General features: G+C 44.9%; 1 protein-coding gene and 1 non-coding gene across 2 annotated transcripts in view; both read left to right on the top strand.

The window, feature by feature from the left end:
- Nucleotides 1-19,124, top strand: part of LOC126195538 (actin-interacting protein 1) — a 177,767-nt gene that overhangs the window by 113,938 nt on the left and 44,705 nt on the right. The window contains exon 11 of the mRNA XM_049934165.1: nucleotides 2,168-2,287. Within this exon, the coding sequence (XP_049790122.1) occupies nucleotides 2,168-2,287 (120 nt within the window). The remainder of the gene's footprint in view (nucleotides 1-2,167; nucleotides 2,288-19,124) is intronic.
- Trnas-cga (transfer RNA serine (anticodon CGA)) lies at nucleotides 16,400-16,474 on the top strand. The gene has a single exon. It is a non-coding gene; the product is annotated as a tRNA-Ser (tRNA).

The raw sequence follows: 19,124 nt of genomic DNA, 5'->3' as shown, positions 1-19,124 counted from the left end.
TGTGAAAGTGTGGGTGACTTCATCAGAAACTTTTTTGTCAAACAAACTTGAACTACACTGACATTCACTATAACCAAAACATTTTTTAAAAGTCAACTTGCCTTCAATGAAGCTCATCAAACCTGGTTAAGCAGCATGTTGCATGATGATGATGATGATGATGATGATGATGATGATGATGATGATGTGAAAGTTACATTGCTGCTGTTGGAGAGGCCATATAGTTGTAGGTCCCAAACAACTGCTGTTAATACCGCTAGCTGCTGGAAACCTGTTGAATACAGTTGTCACCCGTAGAAGTAATGACCACCAATCCTCATTTCATAGACTTAGTATTCTTCTGTGACATGGCCTTTGCTGTTTACATTAAATATATTTATTGGCAAACTGTTCCCCTTTTTAGCATTTGGCTTTCAGTGTGCAGTCAGCTACACACTACTTCTTGATGTTCTGTTGTTTACTCGATTGTCAAGGATATTTGTAATATTGTCAAACAAATTTTTAATTTAAAATTTACAGTTCTACCTTAATAATTTGGATGTGCTGATTATTATTATTATTTCTTTACTTTCTCAGACGTTAAGTCTGGTTGAGAATGGAAAGTGACGCGGACCTTGATTATTATTATTATTATTATTATTATTATTATTATTATTCATTAATGAATTTGAATCATTTCAAGCCTTAATCGTTCTTCGTCCTGGCACGAGGTTGCCAGAACGTGATACTTCTTACATTGCTTATGTCTAATTTTTAAAGTTTTAGTTTGCAGCTGAGCTGTAATTGTGGAAGATGATTTAATTCATTGTAGTTCCTGACCATGGCTTTGTGGACTTATAAACTACTTCTCTGAATAGTAGAAATGAAGTCCCATTCTTCTTGACAGAGTGTAGGGGAACAATGCAGGAGACCCGCAACGCCATACTATGCAGGCCCTAATGGAGGTGGTAAGCCGTTGCCTTCCTCTGACCGTAATGAGGATGAATGATGATAATGAAGATGACACTATTACTCCCAGTAATCTTGGAGCAGGTGAAAATCCCTAACCCTGCCGGGAATTGAACCCGGGACCCCCGTGCTCAGGAAGTGAGAACGCTACCGTGAGACCACGAACTGCGGACTCTCTGAATAGTGCAGTTTGAAATATAGCTAGATGTTAAATTGCTTAAGACAGTATCAAATTCTTGGAAATAAATACAGAGTATTCCTTTAGACACATTTGAAATATATTATTTCAGAAAAGTTCAGTTAACTCTAAGTGATAGATCTTTCGTACTACATGGACTTTACATGAACCCTGTAACTGGCAAAACATATAATGTCAAAGGGAGAGCCACCTGTGAAATAATACATCATATACCAGCTGTTGTGTAAGCACTGTTTGGCCTTTTATTTTGGTATGACCACCACCAAATTAACAGTTCGGATGAATGGGCATAGGCAGAGGTCTATACAAGCAACACACAATATCCTGTTGCATAGCATGCTCTACAACTTGATAGTCATGACCTCAGTGCCTGTTTCACCACACGTGCCATCTGGCTTCTTCCCTCAGACACAAGTTTCTCAGACCTCCACAGGTGGAACCTAGCACAACAACATGTACTTGGTTCTTGCCACCCACTGTCCATTAATTTATGTTAATTTCTTCCAGCTCAGCTTTTCTTCACAGTAACTGCTCCTCTCTTTCCTCCATTTTAATTTTCTGCATCTTCCATTTTCTTACCTGTCTATTTTTCGCCACCCCCCTCCCACCACTGTACCGTACAATGCACTTAGCTTTTCACTCTTGTTAACTTGTGCACGATGTTTTAGCAGTAATCTCTGTTTTGCATGTTACCCTGTCTTCCATCTGTAAGCTCTTAGGGTTTCAAATCTCATTTGGTGCAATCCCTGACAATCAGTCTTTCCTTCTCAGCCTGTCCGGTAAGTCTCCCTGATCTGCAGTTCTAGGTGATTTTCGTAGACCTCTCCAGTCCTTTTCCTTCGCCCTTCTTTCTTCTCCTTCAACTCTTAGTCATCTTTTGTCTCACCTCCCCATAACAATTAAATCATTTTCTGCATTCTACTGTACCATATCCCATTATGTATTTAAAGAATTGGATTATCATATTCTGTTCTCAGGCGAGGATACATGGATTCTAATAATTCTCTGATTTCCATTCAGGTTTGTGTTGTCCAAGGAGGCAGGAAAGTATTTAGCCTGCCTGTAGATTACGAGCCATCATGTGTTTCATTAAACAGTGAACATCCAGATGTTGCTGTTGGAGGAGCACTGGACCAAAAGGTAACAGACATTTTTACTGTTTTAGTTTTATTACTTACAAAATGTTTAGAAGTAGTATAAAAGCAGAACATTATTAAGAGTTCAGTCCTCACAATGTTAAAACTGATGTAAAGCAAATATATTAATTTGTATGGCAATAAATTAGTTACTAGTAACATCATGGCTGGGAGCATGTTTATATAAGCCCACTCCTGCCAACCGCATAACACTCAGTAGTTAACATTTGACAACATTCTTGTGAAAGCTTGTGAAATACTAAGTACTTGATAAATATAGACGCCATAGGTGGTTTTATTCAGTTGTATTGCCAAACTCTGCGTCCTCATACATATAGATCTTTCCTTCCCATTTAAATGTGGGAATGGAAAGTCCTTGATGGAATATAAATATGGATTGAGTAAAGGATAACAAATCACAATATAGTTGAGATATTCAGTCATTTATAGACAAGCCTGAGAAAGTTATTAAGCTCGGCATCATGGTCATTAGTGCCTGAAGTAAAGTAATATACTGTTGCACTAAAATAAAATTCAACAGAGAGACACCCTCGTTTTTCCTGTTTTGTCACAACACTTCGGTCAAATTACGTAGGTATATTAAGGAAAGTTCTGGCTGAATGTGAAGTAGGAGTAAAGGAGACTATTCACGAAAGAACAGAAGCACTGGTCGCCAGGTATATACAGAAGGGGGAGGGGGGGGGGGGGGAGAGGAACTTCCTAGCTTTTGAAATAAAATGGGGATCTCCCCCCCCCCCACACACACACACACACATTTAGGTGGGAAGAAGGAAGAAGGGATGGTGGTAGATAGGTACTACCTTGGAGGGAGGCAGGATGTTTGCTGGATAGGAATTCAAGAGAGAGGGGTGGCAGCTGCTTGGGCTAGGTATGTGATACACAGTTACCAGGGCTGGTGCAGTGCACAATGAAAGCCCCCAGGGGGCTCACGGCCTTTTCGTGAGTACGTGCGTGGCGAGCATGGAGCCCCAAGCTATTGAGGTCTTCCTTTTGTCCCGGACTGCATTTCCTTTCCCTTCCCCTCCTTTCCTGTCCTTGCTCCTTCCCCTCAGTCCTCACTTATCCCTCTCTTGGTATCCTTGTTTATGTTGGCCCCACTATCCTCCTGGTTCTGTTGGCTTTGAGATTTGGTTTTGTTGACTAATTACCTCATTCTTTTGGCATTCTTTTGGACCCTCTCTGGGGTTTGACCTCCATTACTAAATTCCTATTCCGTAGTGTGAGGTATTTGGGGAAGAGTTCCTTACACAGGGATCATACTTCTGATACGTGAGCTGTGACCACCTCATATAAGCCTAGGAGAGGTTGCTTGTCATCCTGGAGCATCATAACTCCCGGCAATGGCCGCCGTGCCAGACGGCCCTTGCTGTGGTTGGGTGGCGCCATGGGGAGAGCCCCTGATCGGAGTGGGTGATATCAGGACGGACGCTATGCAAATGAAATGCATACGGATACAGACCTGTGTCCCTTACCCCCCCCCCCCTCCTTCCACCATTCTTTGAATATGGTTCAAGGTGTAATTTTTCACAGGGACCTCGTCCTTCAAACTGATGAGGAACTTAGAGATAATCTAGGATGGCGGAGTGTTCACTTTGTTCGGCGTGTTCAGAAGGGCCCAACCGACAATCGCCTTGATACTGTGCCTTTATCCTGGGCTTTGAAGGGAATACCCTCCCTGAGAAGGTCAAGATTATGGTTTATCAATGTGACGTGAAGCCGTACATCCCACAAACTAAGAGATGTTTTAAGTACTTGAGTTTTGGGCACGTCTTCCCACTGTTCGCAGACCCCTCTCTGTGGTGACTGTGGACGTCCACTCCATGAGGGGAGTTCCTGTGTTCCCTCTCCTGTGTGTGTTAATTGTCATGGCTATCATTCTCCACATTCACAAGATTGCCCAGCTTATAAGAAGGAAAAGAAGATACAGGAGTATATGTCCCTTGATTATGTAACCTACGCTGAGACTCGTAAGTAGTATGCAAGTCTTCACCCTGTCTCAATGACGTTTAGCTATGCTTTAGTTACATCTTCACCCCTTCCTTACCCCAGTCCTGAACCACCTTCTTCCCCTGCGGTTCCCACACCCTCCCCTCTGAGCACCGCTCCCCCTCCCCAGCCGGGGAAGTGTTTCACTACTTCGGCCTCTGCAGTCAAAGGCACCCCTCCCAGGAACCCCCCTTCCTGGCACCTTCCAGGCCAAAGGCCTGCTGCCACACAACAATCACGAGAACCACTTTCTGTGTGCCCCCAGGTTGCCCACTCTCTTTCTGTTCCAGATCTTGCTGCAGCTGGCTCCTTTTTGTGGCACAGCCCTCCTCGATCTCAAACAGAAAAGAAGAAGAAACATAAGTCCTGGGACAAGGAGCCCCTGGTGGCGCCAGAGGTCCCGTCCCCACCTTCGCAACCTGACTCTGACCTGCTTTTCATGGATGTTGCCCCCTCCTTGTCGGTGACGGATGGTGACCCGGCAGCATGACTGGCTTTAGCCTGTTCACCCCCCATTTGAATCATCGTTCTATGGTTATCCAATGGAATTGTAATGGATATTACTATCACCTTCCAGAGTTGATATCCCTTATTTCGTTTTACTCTGCAGCTTGTGTGGTTCTGCAGGAATCTCATTTTACTGATGATCACTCACCGACCCTCCGTGGTTTTTGTGCTTTCTGTCAAAATCGGGTCAGCACCCTGCGGGCCTCTGGTGGCATTTGTACGTTGGTTCATACAGATGTTAATAGCACACGGATTCCTCTCCAAACTACATTGGAAGCGGTTGCTGTTAAGGTCCACCTGGACTCTGGGGTCACAGTTTGCAATATTTATCTGCCTCCTGACAGGACTCTTACGCCTGCTGCCTTAACTGTCCTCCTTCAGCAACCTCCTCCTCCCTTCCTCCTTCTCGGGGATTTTAATGCTCATCATTCCTTGTGGGGCAGTGCATTTCCATCTAGTCAGGGTCTTCTCGTAGACCAGTTTCTTGCAGACCATGACTTGTACCTTCTTAATGATGACTTCCCTACCCATTTCAGTGCTGTTCATGGTACCTTTTCTGCCATTGATCTTTCTCTTTCTTCTCCCTCCCTCCTCCCTTCATTACACTGGTCGCCATACGACGAACTTTGCGATATGACCACTTTCCGTTGATTCTCTCACTCCCTTCCCGCTCCCTGATGAACAGGTTACTTCATTGGTCTTTCCAATGCGCCGATTGGCTTCTATGTACTGCACAGTTCATTTTTTCTCCCTCTTTGTCTGGTTATGTTGATGACATCCTACGTGACGTATCTGATGCTATTGTTCGCTTTGCTAGCCTTGTGATCCTACGCTCACCCGGACCATTTCGCCACTGGCAAGTCCCGTGGTGGAGTATGGCCATTGCCATTGCCATTGCCATTTGTGATTGCCCTCGAGCTTTGCAACACCTTAAGAGGCACCCACCCGCTGCCGATTGTATTACCTTTAACCTTTTAAGTGGGTAGTCTGCACGCACGCCTCTTCCACAGTGGGTAATATACGCCAGCGCGCCCGTTCGTGGTGGTGGTGCGCACTGTTCTCACATTTTCCTTCGCGTTTTCATTGTGGAATTTAAATTGATATTGGGTGGAAATGAATAAAATATATTGCAGAAGTTAACAAAACTGTATTTTCACAATATTACATATCGTTTTCAGTGTGAAACATTTTAAATCAAGGTGCTGCACACAAGGAAACTTCACATTCTGCGCACCAGTATGAAGTCTCTTTGCGAAGGCTTTTTCTCATACACACCACACACCTCCTTGTTGGTCTTTTCTTCGTTGTGGGTGGCAGAAGGTCTGGAAAATGCCTGGCTGTAAGGCATGTTGCTTTTGGTGTTCGAGGTGGGTGTCCTACTGATGTCCCTTGATGTGGTGAAGATATGGTCAGCTGTTCACCAAGACTAATCAGGAAGCTCATTCCACTTTGTTTGCCACCATGCTTCTTGTACAGAATGTATGCATTGTAGCATGCAATGTCCAACAAGTGACAGAAAAGCTTCTGATAGTATTTTTTCAGCCTGCTTCTGGCCATCTGGTAGCTTTGTAACTGAGAATCGCACCTATCCACGCACTCCATATTCTTGTTGTAGTCAACGACAACTTGTGGCTTTTGAACGATTCCATTCTTCGAGTTTACATTTACAAATGTATCGTCATGGAAGGTACTGACTATAACAACGTCTCTTTTCTCTTTCCATTTCATTACCATCTGCTTGCTTTTGTACCCTGTTATGTACTCCCCTTTCTTCAGTTTTTCTTTTTTTACGAAGTCAGGGAACCCCTTCCTGTCTTGCCGCATTGTGCTGGCTGACAACATCGGTGTTATTGCTGGTTAGTTTGTCCACCAAATCTGTACTGGTGTACCAGTTGTCAAGATAAATACAGTGGCCTTTCCTGAGTGGATCGTGTGCAAGCTCCTAAACAATTCGAGAGGTTATTTTTTTGTCTGGATGGTGGCTGCTATAATTAGTGGCCTTTCCAGTGTCCCATACATACCCGGAACTGCTTTCACAGAGTTCGTACAATTTTATGCCAAATCTGCTACGCTTTGATGGAATATATTGCTTCCATCAAGCCGTCCTTGCCAGAGCAACAACGATGATGTTCCTTTCTGGCATGTACACTGATCTCAATTTACGCCGCAGATGCTCCATAATGGGGTGAATTTTGAATAGTTTTCTGCTGATAGTGCCTAGTGGATCATATGAGGTATTGTCAGCAAAGTGGAGGAATTTCAATATAAGATGAAACCGCTTTTTACTCATCACTTTCCTGAAGAAAGGTGTGTCAACTGATTCCCTCTTTGAAAAGTACATTTTGTGGTCTGGTTTGTGAAGAATTCCTTGAAGTACAAGCATTCCAATAAGTGTTTTTACCTCGGCGTGTGTAGTATTCTGCCAACTGTGAACCCTGGAGCATGCTGCTAAATTGGGATGAGAAGCTATGAACTGTTCTGCATGTAAGTTCGTCTGTTCAGCCTACATTGTGCTCAAAGCATCATCCACAAAACACACAAAGCAACTCATCACTTCGTTTTGTTTTAGAGGCACAACTGTACCACTATTACCACTGAACAAATATTGAATACGAACTGAACTAGCATGCACAAATTCATTAGGTACTGTCTGCTGCAGTAGTGTCTCGTCATCAGATGTTTCTGAATCGAAGTCACTTTCACTAGCCTCAACATCTGTATCTTGAAAACTTTCAGAACTGTCACTGAAATTATCGTCACTTTCTAAAAGCAGCTTCTCAATCTCCGAATCTGATAAACGACTTCTTTTCACCATTGCAAAAGATCACTCACTAACACTGCAATAAACACAGCCGAAAAAGGCGCGCTTTTGCGGCTGCTTCACAGGACATATTTTCTTGACGCGCGCTTGGGTGGACAATGTTATAACTAGCCTAGAACACACTGTGTTGCGTGACAAGAGCTGCCATCTAGTGGACGAAGCTCAACTAATTCCACAGTGTCAACGGCAGGCCAATAACTCATCATTCCTACTAGCTACTAGCCACAGAACGCAGTGGACGGATATATCCGTCGAATGCACTGTGCAATAGCAGAGCATGGACGGATATATCAGTCATGCCCACTTAAAAGGTTAAACGCCTTTATGCCAAAGCCCGTTACTTAATCAAACATAGCAAACGGTTGTGTTGGAAACACTTTGTTTCTTCCCTCGCTTCTACTGTCCATATGTCATGGTTGTCATTGGTACTCTACCCTCATGGGCCTTGGCCTCCTGGATGGCCTTTGCACGGACCCTTTGATTCTCACAGAACATCTTGCGATCCATTTTGCAACAGCATCAGCATCAATCTCCTATCCGACTGCTTTCCTTCATCAGAAACAGTGGGCCGAAGATTCTGCCCCTTGTCAGTCAGAATCTTACAACAAACCTTTTACTGAATGGGAACTTCTTTCCGCACTTTCTTCTTCTCATGATACGACCCCTGGCCCACACTCCATTCATAACCAAGTGCTTCAACATCTCAGTGCTCCACAACGACAAAATCTTCTCCAGATGCTTAAATGTATTTGGCTCCAGCATGACTTCCCTTCTCAATCAAGGGATAGTATTGTGGTTCCCTTTCCTAAGCCTGGTAAGAACCCCCTGTTTGTCAAAAGCTATCAGTCAATTAGTCTGACAAACGTTGTTTGCAAGGTACTTGAACAGATGGTGGCCCGTGGGCTCATTTGGGTCCTCGAATCTCGGGATCTATTGTCCCCTTACCAGTGTGATTTCCGAGAGGGACGGTCTCCGATCGATCATTTACTTTGCTTGGAATTTGCATTTCGGCAAGCTTTTTCCCAGCGCCGCCATTTGGTTGGAGCATTTTTCGACTTTCGCAAGGCCTAGGACACGGCTTGGAGCCATCATATCTATCTTACGCTTCATGAGTGCGTTCTTCAGGGCCCACTCCCGATTTTTATCTGCCAGTTCCTGTTCCATCGATTGTTCAGGGTTCAGGTTGGTACTGGTTTTAGTTCTCCACATACCCAGGAGAATGGCATCCCACAGGGTTCCGTATGAGTGTACTTCTTTTCCTCATTGCTGTAGGTGGACTTGTGGCCTCCGTTGGTCCTTTGGTCACCCCTGCTCTGTATGTGGGTGATTTCTACATTTGGGTTAGTTCCTCTTCGATGGCCTCTGCAGGGCGGCAGCTCCACGGTGCTATATGGCATGCCTGTGCATGGACTCTCTCACACAGGTTTCAATTCTCTCCTTTAAAATCACGGGTGGTCCACTTCTGTTGCCGTACTATGGTCCACCCCAATCTGGAGCTCTACCTCGATGCACAACGATTACCTTTGCCTCCACAGTTTCGTTTCCTGGGTCTTCTTTTCAATAACTGCCTCATATCAGACTTCTGCAGATAGGATGTTTCCATAAACTCTAATGTCCTTTACTTCCTTGCCCACACCTCTTTGGGTGCGGATTGTTCCACTCCTCTCTGCTTTTATTGGGCTTTAGTGCTGTCTCACTTGGACTAAGGTTGTCAAGCTTATGGTTCAGCTGATCCTTCCACACTGTGCCTCCTGGATCAGGTCCACCATCGTGGTATCCATTTGGCCACCAGTGCCTTCCCTACTAGCCCTGTTGATAGTCTCCTGGTTGAAGCTGGCTGGGATCTCTTCCCCCCCTCCCCCGTTTTCTGTTTGGCAGTCCCAGCTTCTGGTTTCTTATGCAATCGCTGTCCATTCCTCTACCACTCATCCTTCCTATTCTATCCTGTTCCCAGACCAAGGACGTCGCCCACCTGATTCCCACCCTTGGGCGGGTTTACCGGTTGGGCTCCGCCTTGCGTCTCTTTGCCATGATTTTCAGCTTCCTTCATTGTCCTGTCTCCCACGTTCCCTCCTCAACCCCCCCCCCCCCATCCCCTCCTGGTTAGTTCCTCGGCCCCGGATTCAGATGGATCTCCGCCGAGGTCCAATAGATTCCTTCCCCCGATGGTGTTCCATCGTTTTTTCTGCTGAATTTCGAATTTGATGGGCATTTCGAGATGCTGTTGTTTTTTACACCGATGGCTCTAAATCTGCTTGTCTTGTTGGATATTCCTTCACGTCCTCTGTTGGCATGGAAAATCATCTGTCAACTGCATGTGGGGTGTTTACTGCAAAATTGATGGCAATTTCCCAGGCACTTACCTTTATTAAACAGTCCCAACTCAACCGTGTATTGTTATGTATGGTCTCAATGAGAGTGGCCTTCGGGCTATTGTCCGGTGTTTTTCCCGCAATCCTTTGGTCTCGTCTATCCATGACTGTTTCGCTGATCTTCACCATGCTGCTTGTTCCGTTGACTCCCTTTGGGTCCCTGCCCATGTGGGTATCCCAATGATCGTTTGGCTGGGGGAGCAGTCACCCTCCTCCCCCCCCCCCCCCTTTCCCTGTAACCCCTCCTGAGGCAGATTTATGGCTTCATATCAAATCCCTCTTCGCACAATCATGGGCCAACTCTTGGGAGGCTACCTCCCTGTCTAATAAACTTAGTACGATTAAGGTGACACCTGTCCCATGGCGTTCTTCCTTCCGCCTCTCCCAAAAGGACTCGACCACCCTGTGTCGTCTCCGCATCGGCCATACCAGGCTGACCCCTGGTTTTCTTTTGTGTAATGAGCCACCCCCACTTTGTGGTTGTGGGGCCTTCCTGTCAGTAGCCCACATTTTGGTGGAATGCCCCCTTCTTCTGGCTCTGCGTACTAAGTACGGACTTCCCCGCACTTTAATATTGGCAGACGATCCCTGGATGGTTGAACTGATTCTCAGTTTCCTCCGTGAAAGTGGGTTTTATTTTCAGTTCTAAGGGTTTTTAATCTCCCTCTTGAGATGGGGGCAGGGTGGTAAAGGTTGGGGTCTCTCCCACTGTAAACTGTGTTTGGGGATTCCTGACTCCCCTCCCTGGCCAAGATCCTCTTTCCTCTCCCTTTTACTCTGTTTTTATTGTTTTTTAGATTTGGTTAGTCTCCTCTAACAATACGCACTTTTACATTCTAGTGGTTGAATGCTTTTGAATAGCAGGTGGTCTTGCCTGTACGGCATCAGAGGTGGGATATTTCCTGCCTCTAGCATGGCTTTGGGGTTGCCCAGTTGCTGACTTCCCTCCTTAGGTTTTCACCATTGACAGCACGACTGCACTTTTACATTGTTTAGCCTTTTACCTTTTATCACTATGACTCTTCTGAGATGTACATCCGTCCGAATGGACCACCTATGAAACAAAGGACTGATGACCTTGCTGTTTGGTCCCTTCAACCCCAACCAACCAACCAACCAACCAACCACAATGAAAGTGATTTGGAGACATGGACTGGGAGGGGATAACAGGACAAATGAAGGTGAAGCTGTTGGGTAGAGAGTGTGGGAACAATAAGTTAATGGAGACAGGCCACGAGGGTTACGGGAGTGAAGGATAACACCCATCTACATAGTTTACACAAAAAGTTGGTGGTGTAGGGAAGGATCCGGTTGGCCCTAATTATGAAGTGCCCGTGTTCTGCTCAGCTGCATGTTGTGGAACTGGTTCTTAGCCACACTTTGATGGTGGCCATTGAATCTTGTGGACCGCTGTTTAGTTGTCATACCAACATAAAAAGCTGTGCAATGATTCAAGAACACTGGCAGATTATATGGCTGCTATTTTAAGTTGCACCCTGTCTTTTATGGGATGGTATAAGCCCGTGACAGGACTGCAGTAGAATGTTCTGGGTGGATGAATTGGATAGTCTTGCACCTGGGTCTTCCACAGGGATATGATGATAGTGGCAAGGTGATGGGAGTGGTAACAGAATAGGGGTGGATCTGGATGTTCCACAGCTGTGGTAGGTGAAAGAATACCGCTGTAGGACATGTGGGTAGTATCTTGGGTAGAACATGACTCACTTTTGGGCGTGATGATAGATAATCAAAGCCGTTGTAAAGGATCTATTTCAGTCGTTCCGGTCCAGAATAATATTGGGTGACGAAGGGGCCAGTTCTTCGTAGCTGATTTTTAGAGGTAGTGGGAGGTTTAAGGATGTGTGAGGATAAGTCACTGGAAATCTGTTTGTTGACTATGTTTGGGGGCTAGTGCCTTTCCATGAAGGTTCTCATGAGACCTTTGGGATACAGAACAAAGGATCATCTTGTTTCCCCAGCATGCTGAAGGTCTTAAGAGGGCATTCACAGACAGCCACTATCCCTCAAACTAAGTCCACAAATTATATTTCCCATCCAGTATCCAATTCTCCCACACCTTTAATCCACCCAACACCACAAAGAACCAGCTACAAAAGAGCACACCCTTGACACCCAGTATCATGGAGTAGAACAACTGACTCATTTCCTTTGCCAGGGATTTAATTGTCTATCATTATTGCCAGAAATGAGGGACTTCCTACCCAAGATCTTTTTCACCCCCCCCCCCCCACCCCCCCAAACTTATATTCTGTCAGCCACCCAGCATACACAACATCCTGGTCCATCTTACGGCACTTCCACTCTCAAGCCCATGCCTCAAGGGTTATACAAGGTCTGTTGAGAAAATAAGAGATATTTTGTAACATATGGTTGCAGAAATGCCTTGCACATTCCCTCCTTTGTAATCACATGTTAATATTGTCACAGAAGAAGCTGAGTAACACTGTCACTGCGGTGTAGTGATTATGATACTAAACTGTTGCATGGAGGGTCGTGAGTTCAAAACTCACCTGAACTGTAAAATTTTAATTTCTATATTCGGTTCGAGTACATTCTAGAAGTATCCACGAATGTCAAGAATCATTGTACTGGAATGTTCTGTAACTGTATATATACTGTGTGTGTTCTGGCCGGAAGCAGTTAACTCCGCACTCTTGTACGTGCAAATTGCTGACTAAACCTTTGTTAAGTGAGGTTAGTGTTCGTCATTCATATAATTACACCTTCTTCTACATGACATTATTATGGTGGAGACGCTGGGTACTGGAACATGTGATAGTGCACATTATCGACGACACAGTGGCTCCCATCAGGCCACGACAGAGCTGCTGTTTACGGGGTGAGAAACCGGAGTTTGAGCCATATTCAACAGATCGCAATCTATCGGAGACAGAAGAAGAAGAGGACGTTATGATGACAGTAAGTGTGTGCCAACACATGAGACATCCTTCCGGGTTCTCTGGTGACAATGGCTAAGATACAAACAAGTGGCTGAAGATATATGAGCGTACAGCCAAATTTAACAAATGGGATGACACTGTGTGTTTGGGTAACGTATTTTTCTACTTGGAGGGCACTGCCAAGCAATGGTATGAGAACAATGAGTAGAAGTTCACAAGCTGGGAAGTATTGTGGGCAGAACTGCACAAGTATTTTGGCGACACACGACGGCAGAAGTGCAAGCCTGAAGATAAATTTAAGTGCAGGGCACAGCATCCAGGAGAAACTACAGCATCCTACATTCAAGACATCTTGGAGCTGTGTAAAATAGTGGATCCTAGAATGGAGGAGTAAGATAAGGTTGCACATCTCATGAATGGTATGTATCAGGACATGTATCAAGCCCTACTCCTGAAGGAGATCTCAACAGCAGACAACTTCACAAAATGGTGCCAGTATATCGAGACAATGCATCAAAAAAGAGTTACACACAAGAAGTTTGAATGGCTTCCAAATGTTGTATCGATGTCTGTGATGGAGGAAGGAACTGATGTCACAAGTGTTCATCAGATAGTGAGAGAGGAAGTTTAGAAGGTACTTGGATTGAACGACGAGCGAAAAACAGAGAAGCTTCAAGAGGTCATAGGGGAGGAAGTGGAACAGACACAACCCAATCTCTCGTCCTCATTTCCCTTTAAAATGGTGAAAAAGTTGAGACTCAGGTGAAGTTACGTTCATACAGTGCCGCATCCTGTTTGGGCACCAAGGAAGAGTGACATCTGGAGGACCCAGGAGAACCAACCAGTATGTTTCCGCTGCGGATGACTGGGCCATGTGGTGCACTGTTGCCAAGAAAGGCGGCGGATATTTGATGATGCCTGCGCCAGAAGACAGCAGACCAATCTTTGCCGATGCCAACTCAGGGACAACAAAGATGAACAAGATGATGTTGGTGCAGGACAACGTAGATCACCATTGCTGCAAGCTAGCCCCTGGAGAGGACACTCCCCAACACGCTGATAAAGGTCTCCATCGCTGTTTAGAAGCTCCAGCCAATCATCTAGCCGCCGCACCCTGGAAAACTAAGGGGTGCGACCTTCCTTGGAGGTGAAGCAGCCGAAGAGAAAAATCCTCCGCCATTGATCACTACAGAAATGATGATGATAAAGTACGTCGATATCCTCATGGGTGGCCGACCAGCCCAAGCTGTTGTGGACTCCGGAGCGTCCTATTCAGTCATTTTGGAGAAGTACCTCGCCATTTGCAGAAAACCGTATTCATCGACAACAAAACATCTCTGCTGAAGGTGGCTAGTGGGAAATATGTAAAACATACAGGAAGATGTGTCATTCGTGTGAGTATAAGTGGCCATACATAGCCGTTAGAATTTGTCATCTTGCAAGAGTGTAGTCATGATGTCATTCTGGGATGGGACTTTTTGAAAGCTTCTCAGGTAATTATAGATTGTGGTCACTCGAAGATTATGCTCGACGAGATGAGGTGAGATACTGTGTACATAAAGATGTGCATCCGAGTGTGTGGAGTCCATGTGTGCTGGATGAAGGGATCATTCCTGCAGTCAGTGCTAGAAAGGTAACTGTCACGTGTCATGCCATGCATCAACCCATGGATCTGGTAGTGGAATGTAAGAGAAGCATACCACTGAAGCATAACTAAGTCATCCCAGCCTCTGTCTTATTGTTTAAGAACGGATTTGGTGAATTGTGGATAGTTAACTGTGGCAAAGAACCGCAGATCCTTCCAAGATGCATTTGCGTAGTAAATGCTGAGCCATTAATTGCTGAACAGCTGAGCATCATAGAAACCTCCCATGCTGAGTCCGTGGGTGAAATTGATGCTTCCACTACAAGACATCATCTTCTAGCTCGACTATCCCCAGATCTCACTAAGGAACAACAGAAGAAGCTACTTGCCATTCTTCAAGAGTTCCTGGAATGCTTCAATCCACAGGTGAAGAGCAATTAGACAAATAGACGGTGAAGCACCGGATTAGCACTGGAGGCCTACAACCAATAAGCCAGAGAGCATATCGTGTGTCAGCAATGGAACATTAAATAATTCGTGGCGAGGTAGAGAAAATGATGAAGAATGACATCATTCAGCCTTCACAGAGCCCATGGTTGTCACCAGTGGTCCTGGTCAGGAAGAAGAATGGCAGTTGGTGCTTTTTTGTTGATTACAGGAAGCTTAATAAGATAACTAAAAAGGACGTTTAACCCCTCCCACGAATTGACAATACACTAGATTGTATGAAGGTGGCTAAGTTTTTCTCAACCATGGACATGTATTCAGCATACTGGCAAATTGAAGTAGATGAGGCTGATAGTGAGAAGGCTGCATTCTTCACCCTTAAGGGACTGTATGAGTTTAAGGTAATGCCGTTTGGTTTGTGTAATGCACCAGCAACTTTCGAACCGATGATGGATAATCTTCTACGTCACCTGAAGTGGACAATTTGTCTTCGTTATTTAGATGACAGTGTTGTGTTCTCACAGACATATGATGAACATACAAAAAGACTGAGGGCCATTCTTAAGTGCTTCCAACAAGGAGAACTGAAACTTAATCCAAGAAAGTGTCTCTTTGGAGCGAAAGAAATTAAAATACTTGGACACCTTGTGTCAGACAAAGGTGTGCAGCCAGACCCAGAAAAAGTGAGATCTATAAAGGAATTTCCTATTCCTACAAGTATTAAGAGATGTGAGAAGCTTCTTTGGATTATGTTCTTACTGCCGTCGTTTTATCAAACACTTTTGTATGAAAGCCAGGCCACTCCAAGAGTCATTAAAAGCCAATGCTGAATTTATCTGGGGTGGTGCTCAACAAGATTCTTTCGATGTGCTGCGAAAAGCTCTGACAACTGACCCTGTACTTTGTCTGTATGATGAGATAGCACCTACAGAACTACACACAGATGACAGTGGGTAAGGGATCAGTGCTGTTCTGATGCATATTTTGGATGGAAAAAAGATGGTTATAAAACTTCCTGGCAGATTAAAACTGTGTGCCGGACCGAGACTCGAACTCAGGACCTTTGCCTTTCGCGGGCAAGTGCTCTTATCAACTGAGCTACCCAAGCACGACTCACGCCCCATCTTCACAGCTTTACTTCTGCCAGTATCTCGTCTCCTACCTTCCGAACTTTACAGACGCTCTCCTGTGAACCCTGCAGAACTAGCACTCCTGAAAGAAAGGATACTGCGGAGACATGGCTTAGCCACAGCCTGGGGGATGTTTCCAGAATGAGATTTTCACTCTGCAGCTGAGTGTGCGCTGATATGAAACTTCCTGGCAGACTATAACTTTGTGCCGGACCGAGACTCGAGTTCGAGTCTCGGTCTGGTTCACAGGAGAGCTTCTGTAAAGTTTGGAAGGTAGGAGACAAGATACTGGCAGAAGTAAAGCTGTGAAGATGGGGCGTGAGTCGTGCTTGGGTAGCTCAGTTGGTAGAGCACTTGCCCGCGAAAGGCAAAGGTCCCGAGTTCGAGTCTCGGTCCGGCAAACAGTTTTAATCTGCCAGGAAGTTTCATATCAGCGCACACTCCGCTGCAGAGTGAAAATCTCATTCTGGAAGATGGTTATAGCCTATGCTTCTAGGACACTTACAAAAGCCAAGAGAAACTACTCAACTACAGAAAGAGAATGTCGTGCTGTGATCTTGGCCATATGCAAATTTCGACAGTATCTCTATGGAAGGCCAGTCACAGTTGTTGCAGACCATCATTCACTTCGTTGGTTGACAGGTCTTAAATGATCCAACAGGATGACTCACCAGGTTGGCACTAAATCTTCAGGAGTATGACATTACCATAGTGTACAAAAGTGGAAGAAAACACAATGATGCTGACTGTCTCTGTAGAAACCCTGTGCAAGACCATCAAGACTTTGATGAAGATACTGGCTGTCTCGCTGCACTCCAGGATTTCTCTGCTGAGCAGAAGAGGGACGCCAAGATACCTCAAATTATGCTTGCCTTAAATCAGTCAGACGATGTGAAAGGACAATTTAAGGTAGTTAATGGATTACTTTGCAAGAAAAACTTTGATCCATTTCGAAAGAGGTGGTTGCCAGTGATTCCTAAACACATGCGCTTAGATGTTCTACCGAAATTCCATGACACTCCTGAGGCTGGACATTTAGGCTTTATTAAGACATGTGATAGTATACACACAAGATTTTTCTGGCCAGATTTATTTAGGAGTGTCCGTCACTTTGTGTCACGCTGTCGAGAGTTCCAGAGGAGAAAGGCAGTTCCTCAGAAACCACCTGGGTGACTCATACCAATTCCACCAGCCGAAACGCCTTTCCAGCTTGTTGGGATTGACCTCCTCTGACAATTTCCAACATCTGCTAGTGGCAATAGCTGGATTATTGTTTGCACTGGTTATCTGACACGCTATGCCATTATAAAAGCTGTGAAAACAGCCAAAGTATTCGAAGTAGCCAAATTAACTGTGGAAGACATTGCATTAAAACACGGTGCCCCAAGGTTGTTAATTACGGATCGTGGGAACGTTTTTCAACTGAATCTTGTGACAGAGGTAAACCATTGGTGCAACATTACTCATCACATGACGACTGCCTACCACCTGCAATCTAACGGGCTTACTGGACGCCTAAATGTGACCTTGTCCGACATGCTGTCAGTGTTCATCAGTGTTGAGCAGAGCAACTGGGGTGAGGTGCTACCTTTCATGACATTTGTTTACAACACCGCCAAACAAGACACCACAGGATTTATGCAGTTTTTCCTGGTGCATGGCTTGAGGCGACTACGACAATGGACACTGTGTTTCCACTACATCCTGATGACGTGGATGACGACTACATCAGCCAGGTGCTAACCAGAGCTGAGGAAGGTAGGCAGTTAGCTCAACTCAACATGCTGCAGGCTCAACAAAATGATCGCCAAAGGTATGACACCAGCCACCACCCTGTTGTCTACCAGCCAGGTGACCCTGTATGGATCTTCACTCCTGTTCGGAAGGTTGGGCTCTCTGAAAAGCTCCTCAGGTGCGTGGACCTTATAAGGTTGTAAAACAGTTGTCTGATGTTATTTATGAAGTTGAAGATTTCGACCCTGACACAAGATGACGAAAGATCAGAGATACGGTCCATGTCCTTCGAATGATGCTCTATAAGGATCCTGCAACCCAGGGTAAATTCAAAGCTCCAGCAACAGGCAACAAGCGGAAAGGTGATGAAGAGCATAGCGGCAAAGGAAGTTCTAAGAAGATCACCACCAAGGCAAACATCGGTCATTGGGAGTCGGAGTATGCAGGACCGATGACTCATTCCTGGACTAGGATGACGTAACACCAAGACGCTGTTCTCTTAAGGAGGGAGCAATGTCACAGAAGAAGCTGATTAGCACAGTCACCGTGGTGCAGTGGTTATGCTACTAGACTGTTGCATGGAGGGTCGTGAGTTCAAAACTCACCTGAAAAGTTTTAATTTCTATGTTTGGTTTGAATACATTCTAGAAGTATCCACAAATGTCAAGAATCATTGTACTGGAATGTTCTGTAACTGTATATATACCATACGTGTTCTGGCCGGAGGCAGTTTGCTCCGCACTCTTGTATGTGCAAGTGCTGAATAAACCTTCGTTAAGTGAAGTTAGTGTTCGTCATTCATCTAATTACACCTTCTTCTACGTAACAATATCTTTACAGAAGCATTTCATCTTCTGAAACAAGCTTATGGAGACAATGTTCTGGGTCGTATGCAATATTACAAGTAGTTTCCATGCACTTAAATCAAGATGATCCTTGATCAGGGTCACACATTCAGAAAATCAATGATCTGGTGCATGCAAATCTCCAACTGATTGTCAAAGAAATTGCAGAAGGTTAGCATCTCAGCTGGGTCTTGCCATGAAATTTTGATGGAATAATTGAACATACGTAAAGTTGCTACAAAATTTCTTCCTTGTGTAATGACACAACAACAGAAAGAAAAAAGAGTGAACTTTTGTTGGGAAATGATTGAACCTGATGATGATGATGATGATGATGATGATGATACTTGCACTAAAGAATCATAACAGAAAATGAAAACTGGACTTCCAGCCTTGACATTGGGATGAAAGATCAGTCATAACTGTGGATTGGCAAAGGATTCTCATGTCCCAAGAAAGCACATGTTATTAT

Source organism: Schistocerca nitens, chromosome 1 (genome assembly GCF_023898315.1).
Source record: "Schistocerca nitens isolate TAMUIC-IGC-003100 chromosome 1, iqSchNite1.1, whole genome shotgun sequence".
NCBI classification, from domain to species: Eukaryota; Metazoa; Arthropoda; class Insecta; order Orthoptera; family Acrididae; genus Schistocerca; species Schistocerca nitens.
Note: the sequence above shows the minus strand (reverse complement) of the source record. Positions and strands in the feature narration are given on the sequence as shown.